The sequence below is a fragment of the Halichoerus grypus genome, chromosome 2, assembly GCF_964656455.1.
Source record: "Halichoerus grypus chromosome 2, mHalGry1.hap1.1, whole genome shotgun sequence".
NCBI classification, from domain to species: domain Eukaryota; kingdom Metazoa; phylum Chordata; class Mammalia; order Carnivora; family Phocidae; genus Halichoerus; species Halichoerus grypus.
The window spans coordinates 93,252,492-93,273,328 of NC_135713.1; the positions used below are offsets into that span (position 1 = coordinate 93,252,492).

General features: G+C 42.1%; 2 protein-coding genes across 4 annotated transcripts in view; one reads left to right on the top strand and one right to left on the bottom strand.

The window, feature by feature from the left end:
• DMGDH (dimethylglycine dehydrogenase) overlaps positions 1-20,837 on the top strand; it is a 130,464-nt gene that overhangs the window by 6,000 nt on the left and 103,627 nt on the right. The window lies entirely within an intron of this gene.
• BHMT (betaine--homocysteine S-methyltransferase) lies at positions 1,950-18,867 on the bottom strand. The gene is made up of 8 exons (XM_036106542.2): positions 18,710-18,867; positions 17,643-17,775; positions 12,518-12,636; positions 10,954-11,145; positions 10,435-10,582; positions 7,280-7,462; positions 5,500-5,728; positions 1,950-3,385 (listed from the first exon to the last, which is right to left on the bottom strand). Exons 1-8 carry the CDS (start codon positions 18,740-18,742, stop codon positions 3,199-3,201), a joined length of 1,224 nt encoding a protein of 407 aa, XP_035962435.2. The 5' UTR covers positions 18,743-18,867; the 3' UTR covers positions 1,950-3,198.

Below are 20,837 nucleotides of genomic sequence, written 5' to 3' on the forward strand. Positions count from 1 at the left end.
CCGTCCACACACTAACATTAAATTGTTCCTGAAGATGTTTAGAAGTGCTGGGCCTTGCTGTCTCTAACTCTGCTGTTTAGCCGCACTGTCAGACCTACTACTCCTGAAGCAGTTGGTAGGCATCTTCTGTTTTTCTCTCTTCAGACTGACTTCTCCTTCCTTTATTGTGTAAGAATTAGGGTTGTCTACCTGGCAGGTAACACATAAAGGCTCCACACTGGGCAAGGGGATGTTATCCACTGACAGGAGGCTATTTGGGAAAACAGTCTGTGTAATGCTCTCAGCCAAGCTATGTGTTCAAAGCTGGGGAAAAAGGAAGATCTCTGGCGAAAATGGGCACATATAAGGCTTTCTTTGCTGGGTGAGTTGTTCTGGATGGGATTCAAAGATCCATGTGTCTTAGGAAAAAACTGACCAAAACAGAAAGGAGGGCTACAGATATTTCTGCCATTTGATGTTAGCGTCTTCTGATGAAATAGCTTAACGTCAAAGCAAAATAGAGCTCCTCAGGCTTTCCCCACCGGTGACCTGCTGCCCCCCTCTGGAGAAGTTAGAAACTGAAACTTTGGTTCCTTCCTGTCCGGTTCTGTCTCCATTGTGGGTTTGTATTCCCATGGCTTCCTTCGGAAAGGCTTTTGGCTTTGCTACAGTGTAAAGAAGCGCAGGGCCATAAACTGCACACCATGTGTTTAGTGAGTTTACACTGACTCTGAGTAATGCAAAGATTTTTATTTCCTGGCTGGGAGGATGAACTCCTTAGTTTTGTGAACTGTATGTCCCGGTTCCATTGTCCTTCTACCAACAATCCAAACTAAAACCATCTTTCTTGGCAGTCTGGGACTAGTAAGAAGTCCTTTCTGACTTGGCATCCTGCCTTAGGAATCTTATCCTTAAATGGGAGAGTTTGGACTCCTGATCTCTAGGGTCCCTTTGGCTGATTCTATAAAAATACCTTTACCTGTGAGAAATGTATATTTAACTTGAAGAAACTCCTAGGTATTAAAAAAAAGTCTTTTATCGAACAAGATTTCGGGAAATAAAACAAATGCACTTGGTGGAATGGTTGAATTTCAAAAAAATTTTCAAAATAGAAAATCTGCCGCTAGGAGGCAGTGTTGTCATACAGTTTTAGTAAAGCATATCCAATATAGGTCTTTTGAGGGAATTTTTTTTTTTTAAAGATTTTATTTATTTATTTGACAGAGAGAGACAGCGAGAGAGAGAACACAAGCAGGGGGAGTGGGAGAGGGAGAAGCAGGCTTCCCACTGAGCTGGGAGCCCGAAGCGAGGCTCGATCCCAGGACCCTGGGATCATGACCTGAGCCGAAGGCAGACGCTTAACAACTGAGCCACCCAGGTGCCCCTTGAGGGAAATATTTTTTAAATAGAAGGATATAAGAATGATTAAATCAAAGGACGTGAGAATGGTAGAAAGATATCATGTTTTGTGTGGCAATAAAGTTCTGAAAAGAGTATTAAAGGGGCATCCATCTTACATAGTAATAGAACAGTAAGTTGAATAAAAGTTTCTATCATCTATGAATGAAATATGAAATATTGAACCTGATTTGAGAGAAATGGTAGGTAGCAACTTTGTAAATAAAAAAAAAAATAGCATTTACTCTCCTTTTATTGCTCCTCAGCCACATGCAGCCTCTGAAAGCCATGCCGCTTTGGCTCTATTTCTGTGCACTGGAGGATGAGGGGTGGATTACTAATTATCTTGGTAAGAAAATTCTAGAAATATCTTTCCCCTTAAATACTGCTGCCTTCTCCTTTAAAACTCAAATACTTGCGAAGTAGGAAGGTTGAGATGAATAAACTGAGGCACAGAAATTTCATGTAAAGCTTAAGTAAATTACAGAATGGAAATAAGAATCAAATACAAATAGCTGAATAAATTAGTTTTGAAACAGCTAAACAAAGAATGAGTAGAAAGCATCATGAACTTTTTTTTTTTTAAGATTTTATTTATTTGACAGAGAGAGACACAGCGAGAGAGGCAACATAAGCAGGGGGAGTGGGAGAGGGAGAAGCAGGCTTCCCGCGAGCAGGGAGCCCGATGCGGGGCTTGGTCCCAGGATCCCGTGATCATGACCGGAGCCAAAGGCAGAAGCTTAACGACTGAGCCACCCAGGCGCCCCAGCATCATGAACTCTTAATAGAGTAGCCATGTTTATGTTAATATCATCTTGGGGCTTGAGCTCTCATTGGAGAGTAGATGTTATCAGGTAAAAATATCATAGTTCTCAATCTAGGAAACTTGGATAGAGTTTGGAGAATCCCTATTTTTTTCTTTATTATACTTTTTTTTTTTTTAAGCTACCAAGGTAACACAAGCTCATTGTTCCTTGGCCTTACTGACTGAAAGCTTTTAGGTGGATCCAGTTTTGGGCGGGATGGAGAAAGCCTAGATACTGATGTCTTCTTTCCCCTCCCCACTGGTCTGTATGTTTCTTAGTGATAGTAATGGGTCAGGTAAGAGAGAACAACTCTTGAACTCTGAGAGGATGACTCTGGTCTTTTGATACTTACTGATGATGTCTCATATGATTGACTTTCTAAGAACAAACTTAAAGAAATAGCAAAGTCCCCATATCTGAAGTGTTCCATGATAGTGTTTTTCAAACTGTTGGGTCATAAAATCAATTTGAAGGGTCTCAGCAGGCATGTTTTATCAGTGAGATAGGATGGAAAGGAATGGAATAGAAAATACCAAAATGGCTCACATTTTATTTCAGTGGTTATATGGTATGTGTTTTACTGGGTTATTACATGACTTTTGTTTCTTACTAAGGGTCATGTTCAATAGAACTTGGAAGTCACTTCCCTATAGCACTTTATCTGTCTCAGTCATGTCAGCTCACATCTCATCCTCCTTGCTAACCTGCAAACTAATTAAAGTGGGAATGAATATCTGAATTACTTCTCATTGGCCGCAGTGATTTCCCTAATACCTTATGTGTGGTATAGGGAACCTGTTTAAGATTTATTTCTTACTTATTTTGCTTCTAAGTAAATTTCTAAAATATACTTTTAAAATTGTCAAGTGCTATTTGTAGTTCTGTTTTGTTTAGCTACTACCAATTTTATATGTAGCCTGGCATTAACATAAGCATTACTTTTAAACCATCTTTTCCTTATTTTTGGGAACTGTGGCCCAAACATAGAAGTCACTAAAAATGGGTTCCTTTGAGGCTACTGTGCAGATTTAAATTTCTGTTTTTCAAAGAGCTCTTTCAGCTGCTGCTCAGTTGTGGCTTCTTTCTGCTGCATCAGCGCAGCTGTTCCTTTGGTCACTCCCCAGGCGTCGGGCTTTGACATTGAAGGGTTGTATGGCCTGCCCGAGGCTATCTGAAGATTCTCCCAGTATTCCTTCCTGGCCCTGGGTGAACAAAACACACAACATTAGACTCCTTCCTGAGTATCAGTGTCTGTGTGTCACTGGGCTAGAATACCTCTACAGAGCTGTCTTTGGACTCTTGAGAGTATGTCCATTAAAACACATTTATTAATCTGGACTAAAACTTTTTTTCAGGATCTAGTGGTCTAAAATTACTTTGAAATTATTTTTTTAATTTGATTTTTATTTTTAATTATTTATGTATTTATTTTAGAGAGAGATAGAGAGAGAGAGCATGAGCGGGAGGGGCAGAGGGAGAGGGAGAGAGAATCTCAAGCAGACTCCATGCTGAGCACAGAGCCTGATGTGGGCCTAGATCTCACCACCCTGAGATCACGATCTGAGCTGAAACCAAGAGTTGGATGCTTAACCGACTGTGCCACGCAGGCATTCCCGAAATTATTTTTTAAAATATCTGCATAGGGATCAAAAGCTAAGAATTCAGGATAGGGACATTCTCTGTCGACTTTACCCTACTCCCCCATCCTAACTTTCTGGCACTCTACCTCACGAGCCAGCTGAGCTCCTCAAACCCAGCATCACTTCTGCATGTCTCACCCTGCAGATCCAGCCTCCTCCTCCTTTCTGTTTCACTGTCTCCCAGTTCAGGCCTCATCACATCCGATACAATTCTCGTAAAGGCTTCCTCACAGGTTTCCCCGTCTCAAGGCTATTCAAACTTGCAAACCTAACCTTGGACAGCTTGAGATCCTCCAGGGTGATAAGGTCAGACATAACTCAGGAGAACACAGAAGAGTCTGCCTCCTAGTCCTGAGGTGTGTTTGCTATCAAATTCTGTCTCTGAGCGTCCCACACTTCTGGCTTCTCAGCACACCATTCTCTTTCCGCCTCTCAGAGCTTTCATGTAGGCTCTTCCCTTGTCTGGTAGGTAACTCGTCCTTCAAAATTCAGCCCAGGCATCCGCTCTCTTAGAAATTCTTCCTTAACCCTCCTCTGCCTTTTGCCCCCGTGGGCATTAGCTCAGGCCCCACAGCACCTATGCATGTCTTCATACTTGAACTTACTATACCAGTTTGAACTTACCTGTTTATCTCTCTGCCTACTAGACCGTTAACTCCTTGGGGCCAGGGCTGTGCCTTGTTCTTGCTACCTCAGCATCCGCAACGGTGTCTGATAGAGTTGTGCAGAGTCAACGTGCTGAACAGAGGGCAACTGCTCCCCCTGCTTGGGTGTTCATCCTTCATTCACCCCCTGCTTTATCTCGTGGCTAGTTAGCCCTTCAAAATACAGCCCCCCAAATCCCTTCTTCTAAAACGTCTTTCTGGGGATGCCTGGGTGGCTCAGTTGGCTGAGCGTCTGCCTTCAGCTCGGGTCATGGTCCCGGAGTCCTGGGATCGAGCCCCGCGTCGGGCTCCCTGCTCTGCGGGGGGTCTGCTTCTCCCTCTGACCCTCCCCTCTCTCATGTTCTCTCTCTCAAATAAATAAAAAAAAATATCTTTCTGTTAGGCAGAGATAGCCATTCTCTTGTTACTTTTTAAATCTGTGCCTCTACCAAAGCAGTTACTACAGTGTAATCCATTGACTTTCTTATCCATTTTCCCCAGTAGACTCTGCGATTCTCTGGACAGCTCTTCATTTATTTTCCCAGTGCTCTGCACATTGCCTGATGTAAAATCAGTTTGTTTATTGTTCATCTTCCCCACTGGAGTGTAAGCTCTGAGGGCAAAGACCTATCTTATTCACCACTGTCTTCCCAGCTCCAAGAATTGTGCTTGGCACGGAACAGGCACTTAGTTAATATTTGTTTTATTTAGCTTATACTTAAATCTTAACAACCAGTTAATTCAATGTTGTTGAGGGTCCACCACATGGTACTATCCCAGAGCATGAAATCACATTTCATTGCAACTTGCATTATTTATATGCTAAATCTTAAAGCCTTCTCCAGAAATCACTACCTAAGGTTATTCTGTAAATACCTCTGTGAAAGAATTTTTTTTTCTGTGAAAGAATTTAAGGGGGATAACTGAGTATCATCACACAGCAAATTAGCTATATTCTTTGTTATAACATCACTTGGACATATTCACAATTGAAATGATTTGGTTTGGCAAATATAGTTGAAAAGTTCTTACCTTGCTCTAATCCACGGTTTGGTGTGCATGTCCAAACCACTTCCCCAGCTGCCATGCTTTTCCGAAGCTGGGGGCAAAAAGCCCCTTTCGGGGGCCAGCTCCTCTGCAATTGCCCTGATGTGGTAGGGCTCAAATCCACAGCATCCGCCAATGTACCTGATCCCCAGATTGTAGGCCTCTCTGGCATATTTTTGAATATCCCATCTGGTTGCAACTCTGGGCTCCAGTCCTATAATAAATGGAGTGAATTCTTTATTTAAAAAAATATTCAAGGGACGCCTGGCTGGCTCAGTCGTTAAGCGTCTGCCTTCGGCTCAGGTCATGATCCCAGGGTCCTGGGATCGAGCCCTGCATCGGGCTCCCTGCTCCACGGGAAGCCTGCTTCTCCCTCTCCCACTCGCCCGCTTGTGTTCCCTCTCTCACTGTGTCTCTCTCTGTCAAATAAATAAATAAAATATAAATAAATAAATAAATATTCAAAATAAACAGCCATAATAGGTATGTAATTTTCAGTAATGGAATTAAATAAGTTGTCAATATCTAATTCTTAACTTTTAAAAACTATTAGGTAATTTGTGTTTATATTTCCAGTATTAAATGCTGTGGTAGCCAACCTTCAAGATAGTTCCCAATGATCCCGTCCCCTCTCATATCAGGTTGGTCTGCGAAACCAATAGAGTATGTCAGCAGGGATCATTAGTGACTTCTGAGGCTGGGTTATACAAGCCATTATGGTTTCTGCCTCAGTCTCTCTTATTCTTAGAACAGCAGCCATGGTGTAAGAATACTCAAGCATCACAGTGGGAAGGCCCATAAGCGAAGGGACTGAGGCCTCCAGTCAACAGACAGCAAGAAACAAACATCTATGCCCAACAGCCAACAAAGGGAGATTGGAAGTAGACTCCCTAGCTCTCATCAGGCCTTCAGATGACTACAGACCTGACCAATATCTGGACCGCAACCTTGTAAGGGACCCTGAGCAAAAACTATCCAGCTAGGCTGCTCCCAAATTCATGACCCACAGCAACTCTGAGATATAATAACTGTTTATTGTTTAAAAGTCCTAAATTTTGCAAAAATTTGTTATATGGGGAAAACCCCAATGCCTTGCCATTCCTCCAGCGTTCTTATACTATCTGAGGGTCCCTATAAAATATAGTACATGATCTAAGGACCTTAGAATGGAATAGGAGGCTGGCCAGGCTGTGGCCCTCTCTGGTTTGATTTTCAGGTAGACTCACCCCCACTTCCCAAACGTGCTTTCTCACTTTTCCCTGACTGCAAGTCCACCCTCACTTCATCTGCTTGATCTCTTCATCCAGCTTTATTATGCAGTGACCCAGTGATGGCATCTTCCCTTCCCCCCAGAACTCTACGGTATCTGAGCAATATTCAGAATAGGAGAAAAGTGTCTTGGACATAAATTGGTCTATCCTTTTAATTTTTCTGATGAGAAAATTAAGATCTAGAAGAACTAAAGGTTTATGATTTGGCAACAGAGCTGGAACCAGGGCCACTACCTTTGCTGATCTCACCTGGAAGGGCATCCTTTTTACCAAACTACAGGTAAAAGGTTCAGAGGTCTTTTTTGCTTGCTGGTTCTATCTTTTCCTTCTACTGTGGTCCAATATCAAGGAGTTTTTGGCTGTAGGGAGGGAAGCTGGGGGCAAGAGATGAGACATGCTGCCATTTCTTTACTATGAGAAAGCTCTATGGCTATATATTTGGAAATTTGTCAAACATCAAGACATTGAGATGATTTATAAAATGTCTGTCTTACCAAAGGGGAATTCCGGTAGATCGATAAATCCCTGTTTGTTGCAGTCAGGAGTGTGGTAGGCCAATGGCTGACTCATCAGGTGGGCTTTCAGTCGGGCAGCCTCCAAGCCTTCTTTCATGAGCTTCACTGTTTGTAAACTAATTTTGGGATCAAAATGGCAGTTCACGCCAACGATGGAAGCTCCTGCAAGTGGAAGAACAGTTTAGCTTTAGGGATTCATCAGATAGGTAGGCTCAGTTCTCCTCCCTTAATCAGGGAGCTTTTATTTGGAACAGTGAATTGTGAATACAACCTTTGGTTCTTGCTTCCTTGCAAACCTATCTTACCTTTGGGTGGGAGTGATTGCTAATAGGCAGCAAGGGCTTTCTGTGAAAGGTGTTTTGAAGAATCTGTTACAATGTTTGTGTCATTTATGCACACATGGCTGTCCCTCTTTTTTCCAGAAACTCATTATTAGAGTTTTTAACTCCATATTTTAGAAGTCAGTTTTTCAGTCTTTCATACTAATTTTTCAGCACTCCCAGCTGCTCGATTGCACCTGTGGTTATCATACCACTCATGGGAGGAACAATGTTTCCTTTTAGCAGGCCAATTTAATAATAAGCCTAATCCAGATTCCAGGAGCAGATAAGCCGTTGCCACAGGTCCTGGCATCCAGTGTTCAGTGGCAAGCATCTCAGTGGTCCTCGCTGGGCTGGGTGTACAGTTTGCTCCTTTGTTCTTGTTCCAATCCTGCCTCCTGTTATTCTTCTGAATCAGGTTTTTTCTTGTTGGTGGTGGTTTGTTTTTTTTTTTTTTTTGGTCAAGAGCACCAATGACCTCAATCTTGCCAAAGCCAGTAGCTGATTCTCTGTTCTCATCTTACTCCATGTCTCGGCAGCATTCAATCTGCTGGGCCATCCCTTCCTTCATCAACACTCCCCCTCTCTTGGCTTCTCATGCTCTCTGAGTGTTGCTCCCACCTTGCTGGCTGCTTCTTTTGGATGTTAGGTGCTGAGCCCCCACTCGCGACTGAACCTTTCAATCCTGCAGTGTCACAGGATTCCCGTGAGCCATCTTCTCTTCTTCACTTCTACTTCCTTTCCAGTCTCAGGGCTCTCAGTATGAACTATATCAAGAACTCTCCAGACTTCTCTCTCTAACCCGGACCTTTCCTTTGGGTCCCAGACTTGTACATTCAACAGCTCAGTTAACATCTTCACTTGGATCTTGACTACCTTTTTCTTTCTTCTTCTCCTTCCCTTTTTTTTTTTTGTTTTTTGGATGTTCTGCTGCCAGCGTTTCTCTTTCCTTGCTTGACTTCATTACAATAATGAATTAATTATAGGTTGGCTACTTACTGGATATCTATTAGGTATAAGGGTCCTTCTAAGGGGCTATAGAAAAATAAAAATATAGGACATAGTCCCTGACACCAAGGACTTCATAATTTAGCACAGGGCTTCCCTAGGTTTGCTCCATGAAAGTAAGGCTCTATGATCAATTAAGTTAGGAAGTAGGTATTTACTTTGTCCCTTTCTTGGAGACTGTCAATATATACAAACCTGTCAGGCCTGAGAAATTCTGTGTATTGTTCCAATTTTAGTATATGTGCAGCCTAAGTGAGCACTAAGGCTCTGAGAAATTCTGTTGTAAAGAGACCTGCTTAACTTGGTTTAATACAGCATTTTCTTTCTTTCTTTTTTTTTTAAGATTTATTTATTTATTTGAGAGAGAGCGCACATGAGCAGGAGGAACAAAGGGAGAAGGAGAGAGAATCTCAGCCTGATGTGGGGCTCCATCTCATGACCCTGAGCCAAAACCAACAGTCGGATGCCTACGGGACTGTGCCACCCAGGGGCCCCTAACACAGAATTTTCTAAATGTATTTCACTACGGAACGTTCTACTAACATTCTCACGGATTAGAAAATGTCGACTGAGGATAATCCAAATGAGTGGTATAAGTAGAAAATCTTACATTTGCTGAGAGGAAGGCGTGTTCACTTGGGGTAGGGAGGATCATGTAAGGGGACGTGGAGGTAGGATTTGAGCTGACATTGGAAGATGGACGGGATTTATTAGGCGGATATTTATTGAGGACCTGTTTTGTGCCAAGTGCTGCGCTAGGGCACAGGGCGCTCAAAGTTGAGCCAAACAAACATAGTCTCTGCCCTCTTTGATCTTACAGTCTGGTGAGTCAGACATTAAAGAGATAAACAAATGAGACAAGCGGCAAGCGCTACAAAGAATATAAATAGCGTGCAGTGATGTCAAACACTGTGGCCACCTACCTTGAATGGAATGGTCAGGGAAGAACTCGATGCAGGCAAGAATCTCTGCTGGTTAACAATGGGGTGATGAAAGCCTCCTCTGATCTTCCTGAAACAAGTTAACTTGCTTCTTCCCTCCCCCCATTTTTATACTTCCAGTAAAAAGTTAGGATTATTTAGTTTCATTCCTAAATCTAATTGTTATTGTTAAGGACAAATATTAAGTGACTTTCATGAAATATCAGGGGTTGGCTAACAATCAGAAATTAAACATAGCCAATCAAAATCTCCCTGTTCCACAGAATGAGTTGGACTCTTCCACTGACACTGAGCAGCTCTTTGAATTAAAAATGAGGCAGCTTTGAAAACAGTCTGTGAGTTTTCCCTAATTGAAATGAAACCCAATGTTAGGAATGGAAATTATTTAAAAAGACAAATTACATGGCCCCTATTTCATACCGAAAAAAATTTTAAATTTATTATACCAGTTACAAAAAGCAAAGCATATCAGGAATTTATGAAAAGGGAAAAACTTTGGCAAAGAAGGCAACTGACTTAAAAGTTATTGTCCAAAGACCTCAACCTAAGGCTAAAATAAAACACACTTTTTCCTCATGCTCCTTTTGATTTACCGAAATTCTTCCCATTTCTAGGTGTTACACCTTCAGCATAGGTCCAGTTGCCCCTTTCAAAAGGCTGGTATATGTGTGTGTATATTTTTTTTTTCTTTATTTTACTTTTTTCTCTTTAGGAGTCAATAATGATATTATCAACACTCCTAGGAAAGCACATTAATGGTTTTCCCTTTAACAAAAGTAGTATATAATGACTCATAGGTGGACCTACATTTGTACGTAGTTTTAAAAGACTCACTAACGGCAAACTGGTCAAAATCCATTATCACCTGCTTTAACCAGGCGCACTGCACACTCGCCGGGGCTCACGCCATGCAAATCTCCCTCTGGGCCGATGCACATGGTTGCTGCCACAGGTTTCCCAGATGTTTTCAAGGCTTCCACTGCCCACACAGCCTCTTCAACATGCTCGAAATACTGAAATGAGATCAGGTTAAGATACTTTTTTTATCTTGTTTCTCCCCAGACGATTAGAAAACTTATTTTAGTGCTTAAAAATGATCACTAGATGAATGGTCTTCAAACTTTGAGTTGTGACCCATTAGCATTTTTTTTTTTAATGGAATAGAAGGGTGATTACTGTGAACTGCAGTGAAAAGGTTTGAAGAACACTTCATTAGATTAACTGAATCAAATTCAGTAGAAGCCCTAAATTGGAAAAAAGATTTTAAAACTAAATATTTACTAGCCATGATTGGCAACTAATTTCACATCCTCCTCATGAAAGCACAAGGTAGAGAAAATGTACTAAGTGCATATGTCTCATCTTTGGTCATATCTTTGTTTACCTCAGCAATCAAGAAGTCCACGTTCTTCTTCATAAAGACCTCTAACTGTTGCTGAAATACTTTTTTAACTTCAGTTTCACTCTTGCAACTAAGGTATGAAGGTGTTTGACTCACGCCTCCTGCCACCAAAGCGTCTCCCTCATCAGCCACTTGCCGGGCAATGTCACAAGCAGCTTCATTGACTTTCTGCCCCTAAAATGGGTGAAATAGGATATATCTACATTTTCACACAGAATTGAAACCAAATTATTATTCAAATGTCCACATTTCAGTTGGATGTTACCATAGAGAGATTATTCTAGAAGATGACAGTGATAGAATAGTTCAATTTACCAAGCTGAGCAATTTGCAGTAACACCACCACCAATAATAGTAATGAAAACACTAAATCTAATGATGGTATCTAGGATATTACATACCAAAGCTCTGTGAGAGGATAAAAATCTTTACATAAAAGGATCTGGTACCTTCCAGTGCCTAAGCTGCACTTAGAAGAATACCTAGCAAATAGCGGTGGTGATGATGATGATTTGCTCTTAAGATCAACAAGAATAAAATGTAATTAAAATGACTACAGAATTCATGAATTTTTGTCATTATGTATTTTCTTAGTATATGTGCTGCCGAAGTGAGCACTGTCATTATGTATTTTCTTAAAGGATAAATGTATCGCACGGTATTTTCTAATTACTTAGACATTAAAAATTGACACTTGTCTTCAATAAACCCCAGTGCTGTAGCTCACACAGACTTAGGGAATTTTAGAACTTCTTGTTTTGTGGTGCCTGGGTGGCTCAGTCGGTTAAGCATCTGACTCCTGATCTCAGCTCAGGTCTCGATCTCATGGTTGTGAACTCAAGCCCTGCGTTGGGTTCCATGCTATGCGTGGAGCCCACTTAAAAAAAACAAAACAAAACAAAACAAAACAAAACTTCTTTTTCATTATAGGGATTGAGAAATTGTCACTTTGATGGCGTAGGTAAATGGTTTGCCCAACGTGACACAGTTGATAGCTGAGTCAGGAAGTTTCCAGGGTCACTGCGCCCTTCCTTGTGCCTTTGACCTTTCTCCTACATTGTCCCACATTAAAAAACTGTAAGGATGTAAGAATTCATAAGGATACCCACTCAGCAACTTAGGAGACTGGGAGAATCATTAATCATTAACTACGTCTTCTTTGATATGCTTCATTAAATGCCTTTCTGTCAATTTTGGGGACTCCAGCTAAAACCTCAAAGAGTTATTCACACAGTAATGTATGGTGATTAACATAACATAATAAAATAAAATAAAAGAGTTATTCACACATATTTCTATATTATCTAAAAACTACATTCTGAGTGACTGGGAAAAGGTTCTTTTTATAAAACGCTAGTGAGATTTAGCAGGTGTTCGTTTTTGTCAGGAGAATTAACTGCACAACGTAAGAAATCAGCAATCCCGTATCACACATACCTCATTTCTGTAGTATCTAAAAACTCAACATTTTTCTCTATGAGAGCTTTGGTGATGACATGTGTGTCTACTGTGCCCTTCTAAGAATGCCAGGTATGCCTTTACTCACAGATATTTTCTCTGCAACATAGTTTCCCCTGTTCTCCAGCTTGTCTTCACTTGCATAAAAGGTGAAGGTCTGCATGACATTGGATCCAGCTCTGAGGAACTCTCGATGAAGCTGGCAAACTGGGAGATTGAATGAGGAAAGGTATTAATTACTATCAGTTTATAACCCTTGATGCTTTCAAAAGGCTACCAGATAAACAGATATGAAAATATCTGCTTGCATTCTTTGCTTGGCACTCGCGCATCCTGAGAGCGAATGAGAGGTAGATCTGGGGGCTCTTGCTACGAAGAAGAGATTATTTCTACTGTGGATGTGGGGTGAAGGGAAGAGGGAGGTCCACAGGGGAGGAATCATTCAACATTTTTGCTGGGCAGAGAAGGTGGGGAAAAGCAGAGGGAAGGGTTTGAACAAAAAGAAGGAGGCAGGAATAGGCTTGGCATTTGGGGGTGCCGCAGGTGGAGTTGAGGATGTATCAGAGAAGTAGTAGGAGATGCAGTTGGAGAGGAGGCTGGGCTGCAGAGTGCAAGTGGCCCTAGCACATCATCTCAAGGAGTCTAGGCTTCAGACCACAGGTATGGGGAAACAGCAGCATTTCGTAAACAGTTAAATGATATGATTAGCTCTGTGTATTTGAAAGATAATTTTGGTAGTAGAGTGGAATAAGAACTAGAACAAGGCTCCTAAGCATAGGTCCATGGATGAGTGTCAAATAGCAAAGTTTTCACAGGCTAAAGAAAATATGATGGGGCATTTCCCCCCCATATAACCAATTATATTCAATTTAAGGGATTATCCTTTGCTCTAAAATAGTGGTCCTAAACTCTGGTTGCCCATTAGACACCCTGTAAGCTTTTTAAAAATAATGGATGCTGGGGTCAAGTCCACAGATATTCTAATTTAGTTGGAAGCTGATTTTTATCTTCCATTTTGCTGAGAACCACCATTCCGAGTGACTGGCGAAAATGCTCTTTTTATAAAATGCTAGGGAGACTTAGCAGGTGTTCATTTTTGTCAGGAGAATTAACTGCACAAAGTAAGAAATCAGCAATCCCGTATCAGCCCCTGAAATCTATTTTGAAATTTTAGTGGCCTTTCAAAGCCAAAGATCTAGGAGTGACTACATTAGAGGCTTGGAAATTTTTAGGACACTGGAGTTCCTAGCCCTTTCGTCTGGTACCTTTGCATCCTGGGGGCCTAGTACAGTGCAGAGGACATAGGAAGCTCGGTGTGGTTTTTAAATGAACAAATCAGTGAGGCCAGGATTCATCTGAATTTCAGAACATGGGTTTCTTTTTTTTTTTTTTTAAGATTTTATTTATTTATTTGACAGCGAGAGAGGGAACACAAGCAGGGGGAAGGGGAGAGGGAGAAGCAGGCCTCCTGCAGAGCAGGGAGCCCGAAGCGGGGCTCGATCCCAGGACCCTGGGATCATGACCTTAGCCAAAGGCAGACGCTTAATGACTGAGCCAGCCAGGCGCCCCAGAAAATGGGTTTCTAAGCATGGAATCTCTAGTTCTGAGAGGGAACTTAAAAGCATGCCTAATGAGGAAGTTTCAGACTTGTTTTAATTAGCAACAGAACCAATTAAAGACATTTTATTTGGAGCCTCTGTTCATCGATCAAACACAGAGCTTCGGTGGTTGGAGCAGTATGAAGAGCCTATCGATGAGGTCCCCGTACACTAGGAGGAAATGGTTTCTAAACAGGAAGTCCACCCAGCTGGTCCTTGGGTGGATTTCCAGAGACTGTTAAAAAACCCTGGAATGGTGTGCAAATTGTGCATATGTACGTTTTACATGGCATTTTACACTCTTTTGTTAGATTTTCCTAGAGGGTAGTGGCCCAACTCCTTGATCTTAATCGATTTGATTATTCTACCATGCTTCTTAAAGCTGCAGTGCTTCTCAAGTGTGACCCGATTTGACTCACCTGGGGGCAATGAATATGAATTCAGATTCCCCCAAATCCCCCCTCCCAGATCCAGCAACCTTAATTCTTTGCTGAATTCTATGCTGATTCCACTGGGTGCAAGAACCACAACTTCTGGCATTGACTTTAGTAGGAGAATTAGTGCGCTCAAATAAGCCCCAAATTCTCAAGAAACAGATGGCCAGGAGATAAATGTGCTGTTTCTGTATTAAGAAAGTCAAAATCAATATCAGAGCAGTTTCTCTTGAGCTCCTCCAATGTATAACTTTAAAAAAATGTGACTTGTAAAATTGAAGCTTGTGTTTAAATAACAGTCTTATTTTATTTACATGGCAGAGTTTCCACCAAGGTAGCTTATTGTGAATACCAGTTTCACCCAAGAAAAATTTCACTGAGTTTAACCCAGCAAGCAGACCTTAAGAAACAAATTGCAGATACATTTTAAATCCTCATTCTTGGATCTTAATTATTCTATTGCATTCCTTAAAGCCCTTTAATGCAGTGCTTCTCAGAGTGTGGTTCACCTTGCTATCACCTGGGGACAGTTATAAATATGTGGGTTCCTCGACCCACTCACAGACCTAAAGAATCCAAATCTCTAAGCAAAGGCTGGGAATCTATAATTTTTAACAAACTGCTGGTGCAATGAAAATTTGAAGACTAGTGCTCTTTTAGCTTCCAAAGCCTACTGAATTCTCTCTTTTCCCCTTCCTTCCTTCCTTCCTTCCTTCTTTCTTTCCTCCCTTCCTCCCTTCCTCCTTCCCTCCCTTTCTCTCTTTCTTTCCTTCTTTTAGGGCAGAACACAGTATTATTTCTTTTATTTGGAAATATAAAAGTTGTGTATATTTGCCAGGCTTCATGTGTGACTATAGTTCTTTTACTTTGAATATGATTGAGGGATAATGTGATTTGAACACAAAATTTCTGTACTTCTCTAGCAGAAATGGACGAATACAACCAAGATACTATCAAGAGAAGAAACAATGAATTTAATAACAGTTAATACTTGTAGTGTACATGCATCAGGCAGTATTTTAATGATTTTACATATAACTTACTTAAATCTCATAACAATCCTACGAGGTAGATGTCAATATTATCTCAGTTTTATAGAAGAGGAAACTGAGTCCCAGAGAAGCTGAGTAATTTCCCCAGGGCCACACAGCCTAGTGGCTGTCAGAATTTGATTCAATTAGTCTGGATTCAGAATCTGTTTGCTTAATCTTAAACCTGTACTGTCAATTTATGTGCTTTGTTAGTTTCTGGCCTTTATCACTGAGTTCACTGAAATACGCTCTTTAATAAACATTAAAGACAACTGTTCAACTTGTATAATATTCCCAAGAACTTCCTCCAGTTTCCTCTGAAAGAGTCAGCTTTTTTCACAGTGTTGGCCACCAATGGCTGTGGGCTGAGACCTTCTCTAGGAAGTGCCCTAGGCCAAAGGGAGCTTCCTTGCAAAGGGCTAAGCCCTCTCCTGGGAGAGGGGAGAGTTGATAGTTTGCATGCAATGCTTGGTCTCTTGGTAGGAAGAGAGCAAAGATCCAGCTCCCTTGCCTTGATTTCGGACTACTCTGAAGGGCCTGTCCAACTCCAGAGCTTCCTGAGGGACTGGCCAAGTCGTCTATAACAACTGCATCACAGTGTAATTCCTCCCTCTGCCCAATCCTGCTTCCCCTACTCCCTTCGAGGTGCTATTTCATAAATGCACTCCCCATTAAAACTCCTGAGCACAAATCTCCACTTCTGGCTGGCTGGTAATGAGCAACTACCTCATGATGGGTGATAGAGCACCCAGCATGCTCTAGGGGTACAATTGTTTGAAAACTTTCATCTGTGGTGAACTGGAATGAGATGCCCTTAGACAGGAATGTACTAGCAGGTGCAGTATCTCAGATGTTTGAGAGGTTCAGAGGCAGTAGTAATTATAAGGACTTTAGAATCAGATGACTATTATTTGGTACAACCAACGTACTAGAGAAAGACAATGAAAGGTTAAGGGTGATTCATCACCAATTTAAGGCGAAGTATGAAAGTCTGATGGTCTCCTGGGTGGCATATAAAGAAACTCACCTCTTGTAGCTAGAGAGCAGAAAAAGCTGAGGATCTGGCCCTGGACTAAATTATACAGGGAGCAGAGAGTCAGAGAGGTTGAAATCTCAACCAGGCAAGCCTTTTATTGCCAAAGTCAGGGCCTGATTAGGAAGAATTGGGTCCTTGAGATTGGGATGAAGGCATATGGGTGGAGTCACTCATGAACCTCAAAAACCTGGATCCCCCTTGAACTCTCTGGGCCTGCAGAAGTGGCCCATTTCTCCCTTTTAAAGATTAATGCTTCCTACTTGGTTTAGGCTGATACAGAAGCCTTGTAAGACAGCATTATCTCCCTCATGTGCCATCCCAACAACCCCTCTTGGCACTTCACTATAAAAGATTTGTGGTCAAAAAAGTAAAGTGAGAATATGGTGTGTGGGTACAGGTGCAAGGTAGGTAGACAGTTGAATTTAAATAGGATGGATGAGTATACAATGGATTTAACTAGTTGGCAAATGGACAATGGAGGAGGGCTTATCTACAAGACAGTGATTCATACTGTAGGTAAGGACGGACGATGACCATATGGGGAGAGAATGGATAAGAAATGCTAACATGGAAGGGATGAAGGACTGAAAATCTTGATGAGGTTGAGGAGCGGGAGAATTAGAGTGAGCAGAAAAGATAGAAGGTGGTGGTCAGAGAGTAGGGTCCTTGTAATCAAGATTTCAGAAGTAGACAGTGGTGATGGCAAGGTCTAGGAGTGGGTTGCTGAGGTGGAGGATGGAGGAAAAGTTCACTTGGAGATGAGGAGGAGATCAAGGCACTGACCAGAAGAGTCCTGGATAGACCATCTGGCACGGATATCGAGGTCCTCTAGAGAGGTGAGGGAGGGAAGGGCAGAGAGGAAGGCAGTGAGCCAACTTCTAGACTCACCTACAATGAAGGGCAGGAACCAAGAGGTAAATATGGGTGACAGCAACAGGGAGGGCCACTGTGATCATCCAACATGTGAATCTGTCCTTACATACCTAGCACAGTGCCCAGCAGGCAATAATAGATGTTGGGAAATGTACCATAAATGTATCTGTTTGATGGTATGCTCCTAGACCATCACTGCAGTGCTCTTTCATGAGAACTTAGAATAGAGCTATGCACCAACCTGCTTCTGGATGTTCCACAGCAGCTTCTGGGGTCCAGGGGCCTGCCTTCACGTAGCCCCTCTTCTCGAGTGCAAAGACAAACCCTCCATCTCCAATCACAACTTCTCCAGAGTTTAAACGTTCTAGGATGCCCTAAAATTATAGATGAGGGGGAAGGAAAGGAGTTACTTGAGTTTTCAAGACAATTTTCTATTTTTAGTACTTTTGCTATCATATTCTTGAGACGTATGATTTCTTTAGAATTCTCAGAAAGTACATGTATTTATAAATTCATGACTATAAGGCAAACAATCAGAATTTCAATTTTCATTTCACGTAATGAAAATGTGTGTATACATGTGCTGGGGGTGAGGGTCTTTCAGAACACATTAAAGAATTTAAAAATTTATTTTTTATTTTAATTTTTAAAAAAGATTTTTTAATTTATCTATTTAGAGAAAGAAAGAGTTTTATTGTAAAGCTTCAACTGCATACTTAATACTAAAGAAAAGGTTTTATTGTAAAGCTTCAAATGAATACTTCCCGGGACCGGGAAGCTTGCACGCAAGAACCGGGCAGGAAGGCGGCCCCGGGATTCCGCGGCACCCGTCGGGGCGGGGGCGGGAAACGGTCGGAGCCCTGGCCGCGCGCCTCCCTGGCCGGCCCGCGGAGGGCGCAAAGGGGCGCGCATGGCAGCGCAGGCACAGACGCGGGGTGGCTGGGGCGCGCCCTAAGGAGGCCCCTAGTCCCACCGCTGTGGGGGAGAAACGTCGTGCATTTGGGTCTAGGAGCCGCACTTCTCTGGGAGTGCGGGACTCAGAAGATGTTGGGAGTCTTGGAGTTCTGGGGGTGTCCTCGAGTCCGGGGTCACGTAGATCTAGGGCGCGCTCGGGCTATGGGCAGGGGTGTTGGGGGGAGCTCAGAGGCACCTTGGAGTCCTGCCGAGAAGTTATGAGAGCACCTCTGGTCACAGCCGGGCTCCGAGGACCCCTCTGCACTTCCTGAGGCTGGGGTATGGGGCCGGTGGGCCGAGACTCAGAGCCCCCGCTGAGATGGAGAACGCCCTCGGGTTCCCCCGCAGACTCACCCTCTTGGTCTTTTTGCCCCCAACGGGTGCCATCTTCGAGGTGTCCAGACGGATGCTAGGCACGGAAGCGGAACGACGAAGAGAGCGTTACCCCGCGCGAATCCGGGAGCTGCCCCAGCGCCGCGGCCAGGCTCTTTATACTGTGTGCTGAGCGCGGTGTGGGTTTCTCCAGCCTTAGCCCGTCCAACACGGGCCTTGCGTGGGAACACGCCTCCCCAGCGTTTTTTATTGAGGCCTGGCGGCTAGTTGGGAAATTGCCCTGCGGAGATGATTGAGACTGTTCTCTCAAATCGGTGAACACACAAGACAAGTAAAATAAGAAAAAATAATAATGAGGTTGCCACTCGCTCAGGTTTCTACCTTACCTATGCACGGCACCTCCCCCTCAGCCCCCCACCGCATAAAGGGGTCCCGACCCTGATTTACCTCTCTCTTGTCTGGAATCATGCACCATTACCCACTTAAGACACCAGAGGAGGCCCCTAAGAATTCCATTCATGCACAAATATTTGTCAAAGGCCAGGATACAAGGTTATTGAATGAGGACGCGATGCCCTGAAAGAACTTCAGTCTGAAGTGTGATCTCGGTGAAATACATCCAGTAGTATTACAAATGTAGCGTTACATTTGTAACATTACAAATGTACAAACGAAATACAAATGTAGCATTTACAGAAGGGTCTGATAGGAACTCTGAATTAGTGGGTATGTTCAAAATGGCCATCTGCCCTTATACCCAAAAATGCGGTGCAGTTTCTAATAACACAGTAGTTTCTTGTAAGAATAGCTTTGCGATATTTAACCAGGACAGACTTCTAACATCTATATATCATAGTGGAAATACACCTTAGACACTTCAAAATTCAGTTCAAAAACTGTGTGTAAAAACCTATAGGCATCAGAAAAACTGGAAGGAAATAGTTGGAAATGTTAATAGTAGTTATCTGACGATGGTGGAATTCGGGTTTGCTCTTCCTTCCTTCATTATATTTTACTGTATTTTCCAAAATATGTTTACAATGAGAACACATAGATTTTAAAATAATAAGAAACATTACTTTAAAAAATCTACAACATGACAGTAAGTATCCTAGAGGACAACTAGAAATCTTGAAACAGAGTTCAGAACCTTTTACCCAAACAAAAGCACACAAGGAAATTTTGTATGTGCAACAATAGCTTCCATTTCAACATATGCAAAGAAGGAAATTACTGTAGCAAATGATGAATTAATCGAAATTTAGTTTTTAAGATGATGTGCACTCGAGATACAACTGAGAAAGTAGAAAAGTCCTTTTGGTTGTGATAACTGTCAAGTTGAAAATGGAAAAAAAAATGTAAGAATGATGGATGCATATATTGTAATTTAAATAATGTAATGTTTCAGTTGCCCAGCAAGAATGAGGAATGAGGTAATGTCATCCTTCCCAATGCTTTTTCGACCATTAAAGCATGGACTGTCTGAGTAGCTAATAGTTTAGTTAATGCACTGAGTACTTATAGTTGTACCCTAATGAGTATTGGAGAAAAGAACAGCTTCGGAGCTGTGGCGGCTGGGAGTAGATGTAGTGGTGAGTACCAGGCGCTAGGGGGCGGTATCAGGGCTCTGACAGTAAAAGCTGAACGCAGACGTTCTCAATTTCAGCGTTCCAAATTTAGCAAAACTTAAGAGAGATTTTAAAGCATTAGCATTTAATTTAAAAATGAATTGTGAATTTTTAGTAGATAATATAGACACATGGCAAAATTTTAAAAAGTCTTTCCCCAGCTGCTCCTCCCAGTACAAGTCCTCCCGGGAGGTAACCATTATTCCCTAGTCTTCCAGAGGAACTCTATGCATACCTAAGTGTATACATGTATGGATAAGGATTTGTATTTAAATATAGGAAGTTTTAGTTATTTAAACACTTGTCCACCTCCAAGTTTTCCAAAATAATTTATGGGCAGTTGAAATATTTTTGTTTTTTCCACAGCTTCTCAGTTTGCTATCATACCTCCCCACCCCATCCCAGTTAGGGCCATTAAACAGAATTCAGTCACCTAGTAGTTCCACAATAGATAATAATATCCACAGTTCACTGTTTACTATGTGCGAGGCACTATATTAGGCCTTTTACATACACAGTAT

Coding starts and splice junctions, on each gene's coding strand:
- BHMT (XM_036106542.2), bottom strand. CDS start 18,742: ATGGCACCCGTTGGGGGCAAAAAGACCAAGAGG. Junction 12,637..17,642: donor TGTGGAACATCCAGAAGCAG/GTTGGTGCATAG, acceptor TCAATCTCCCAG/TTTGCCAGCTTCATCGAGAG. Junction 10,583..10,953: donor TGGACTTCTTGATTGCTGAG/GTAAACAAAGAT, acceptor ATCTCATTTCAG/TATTTCGAGCATGTTGAAGA.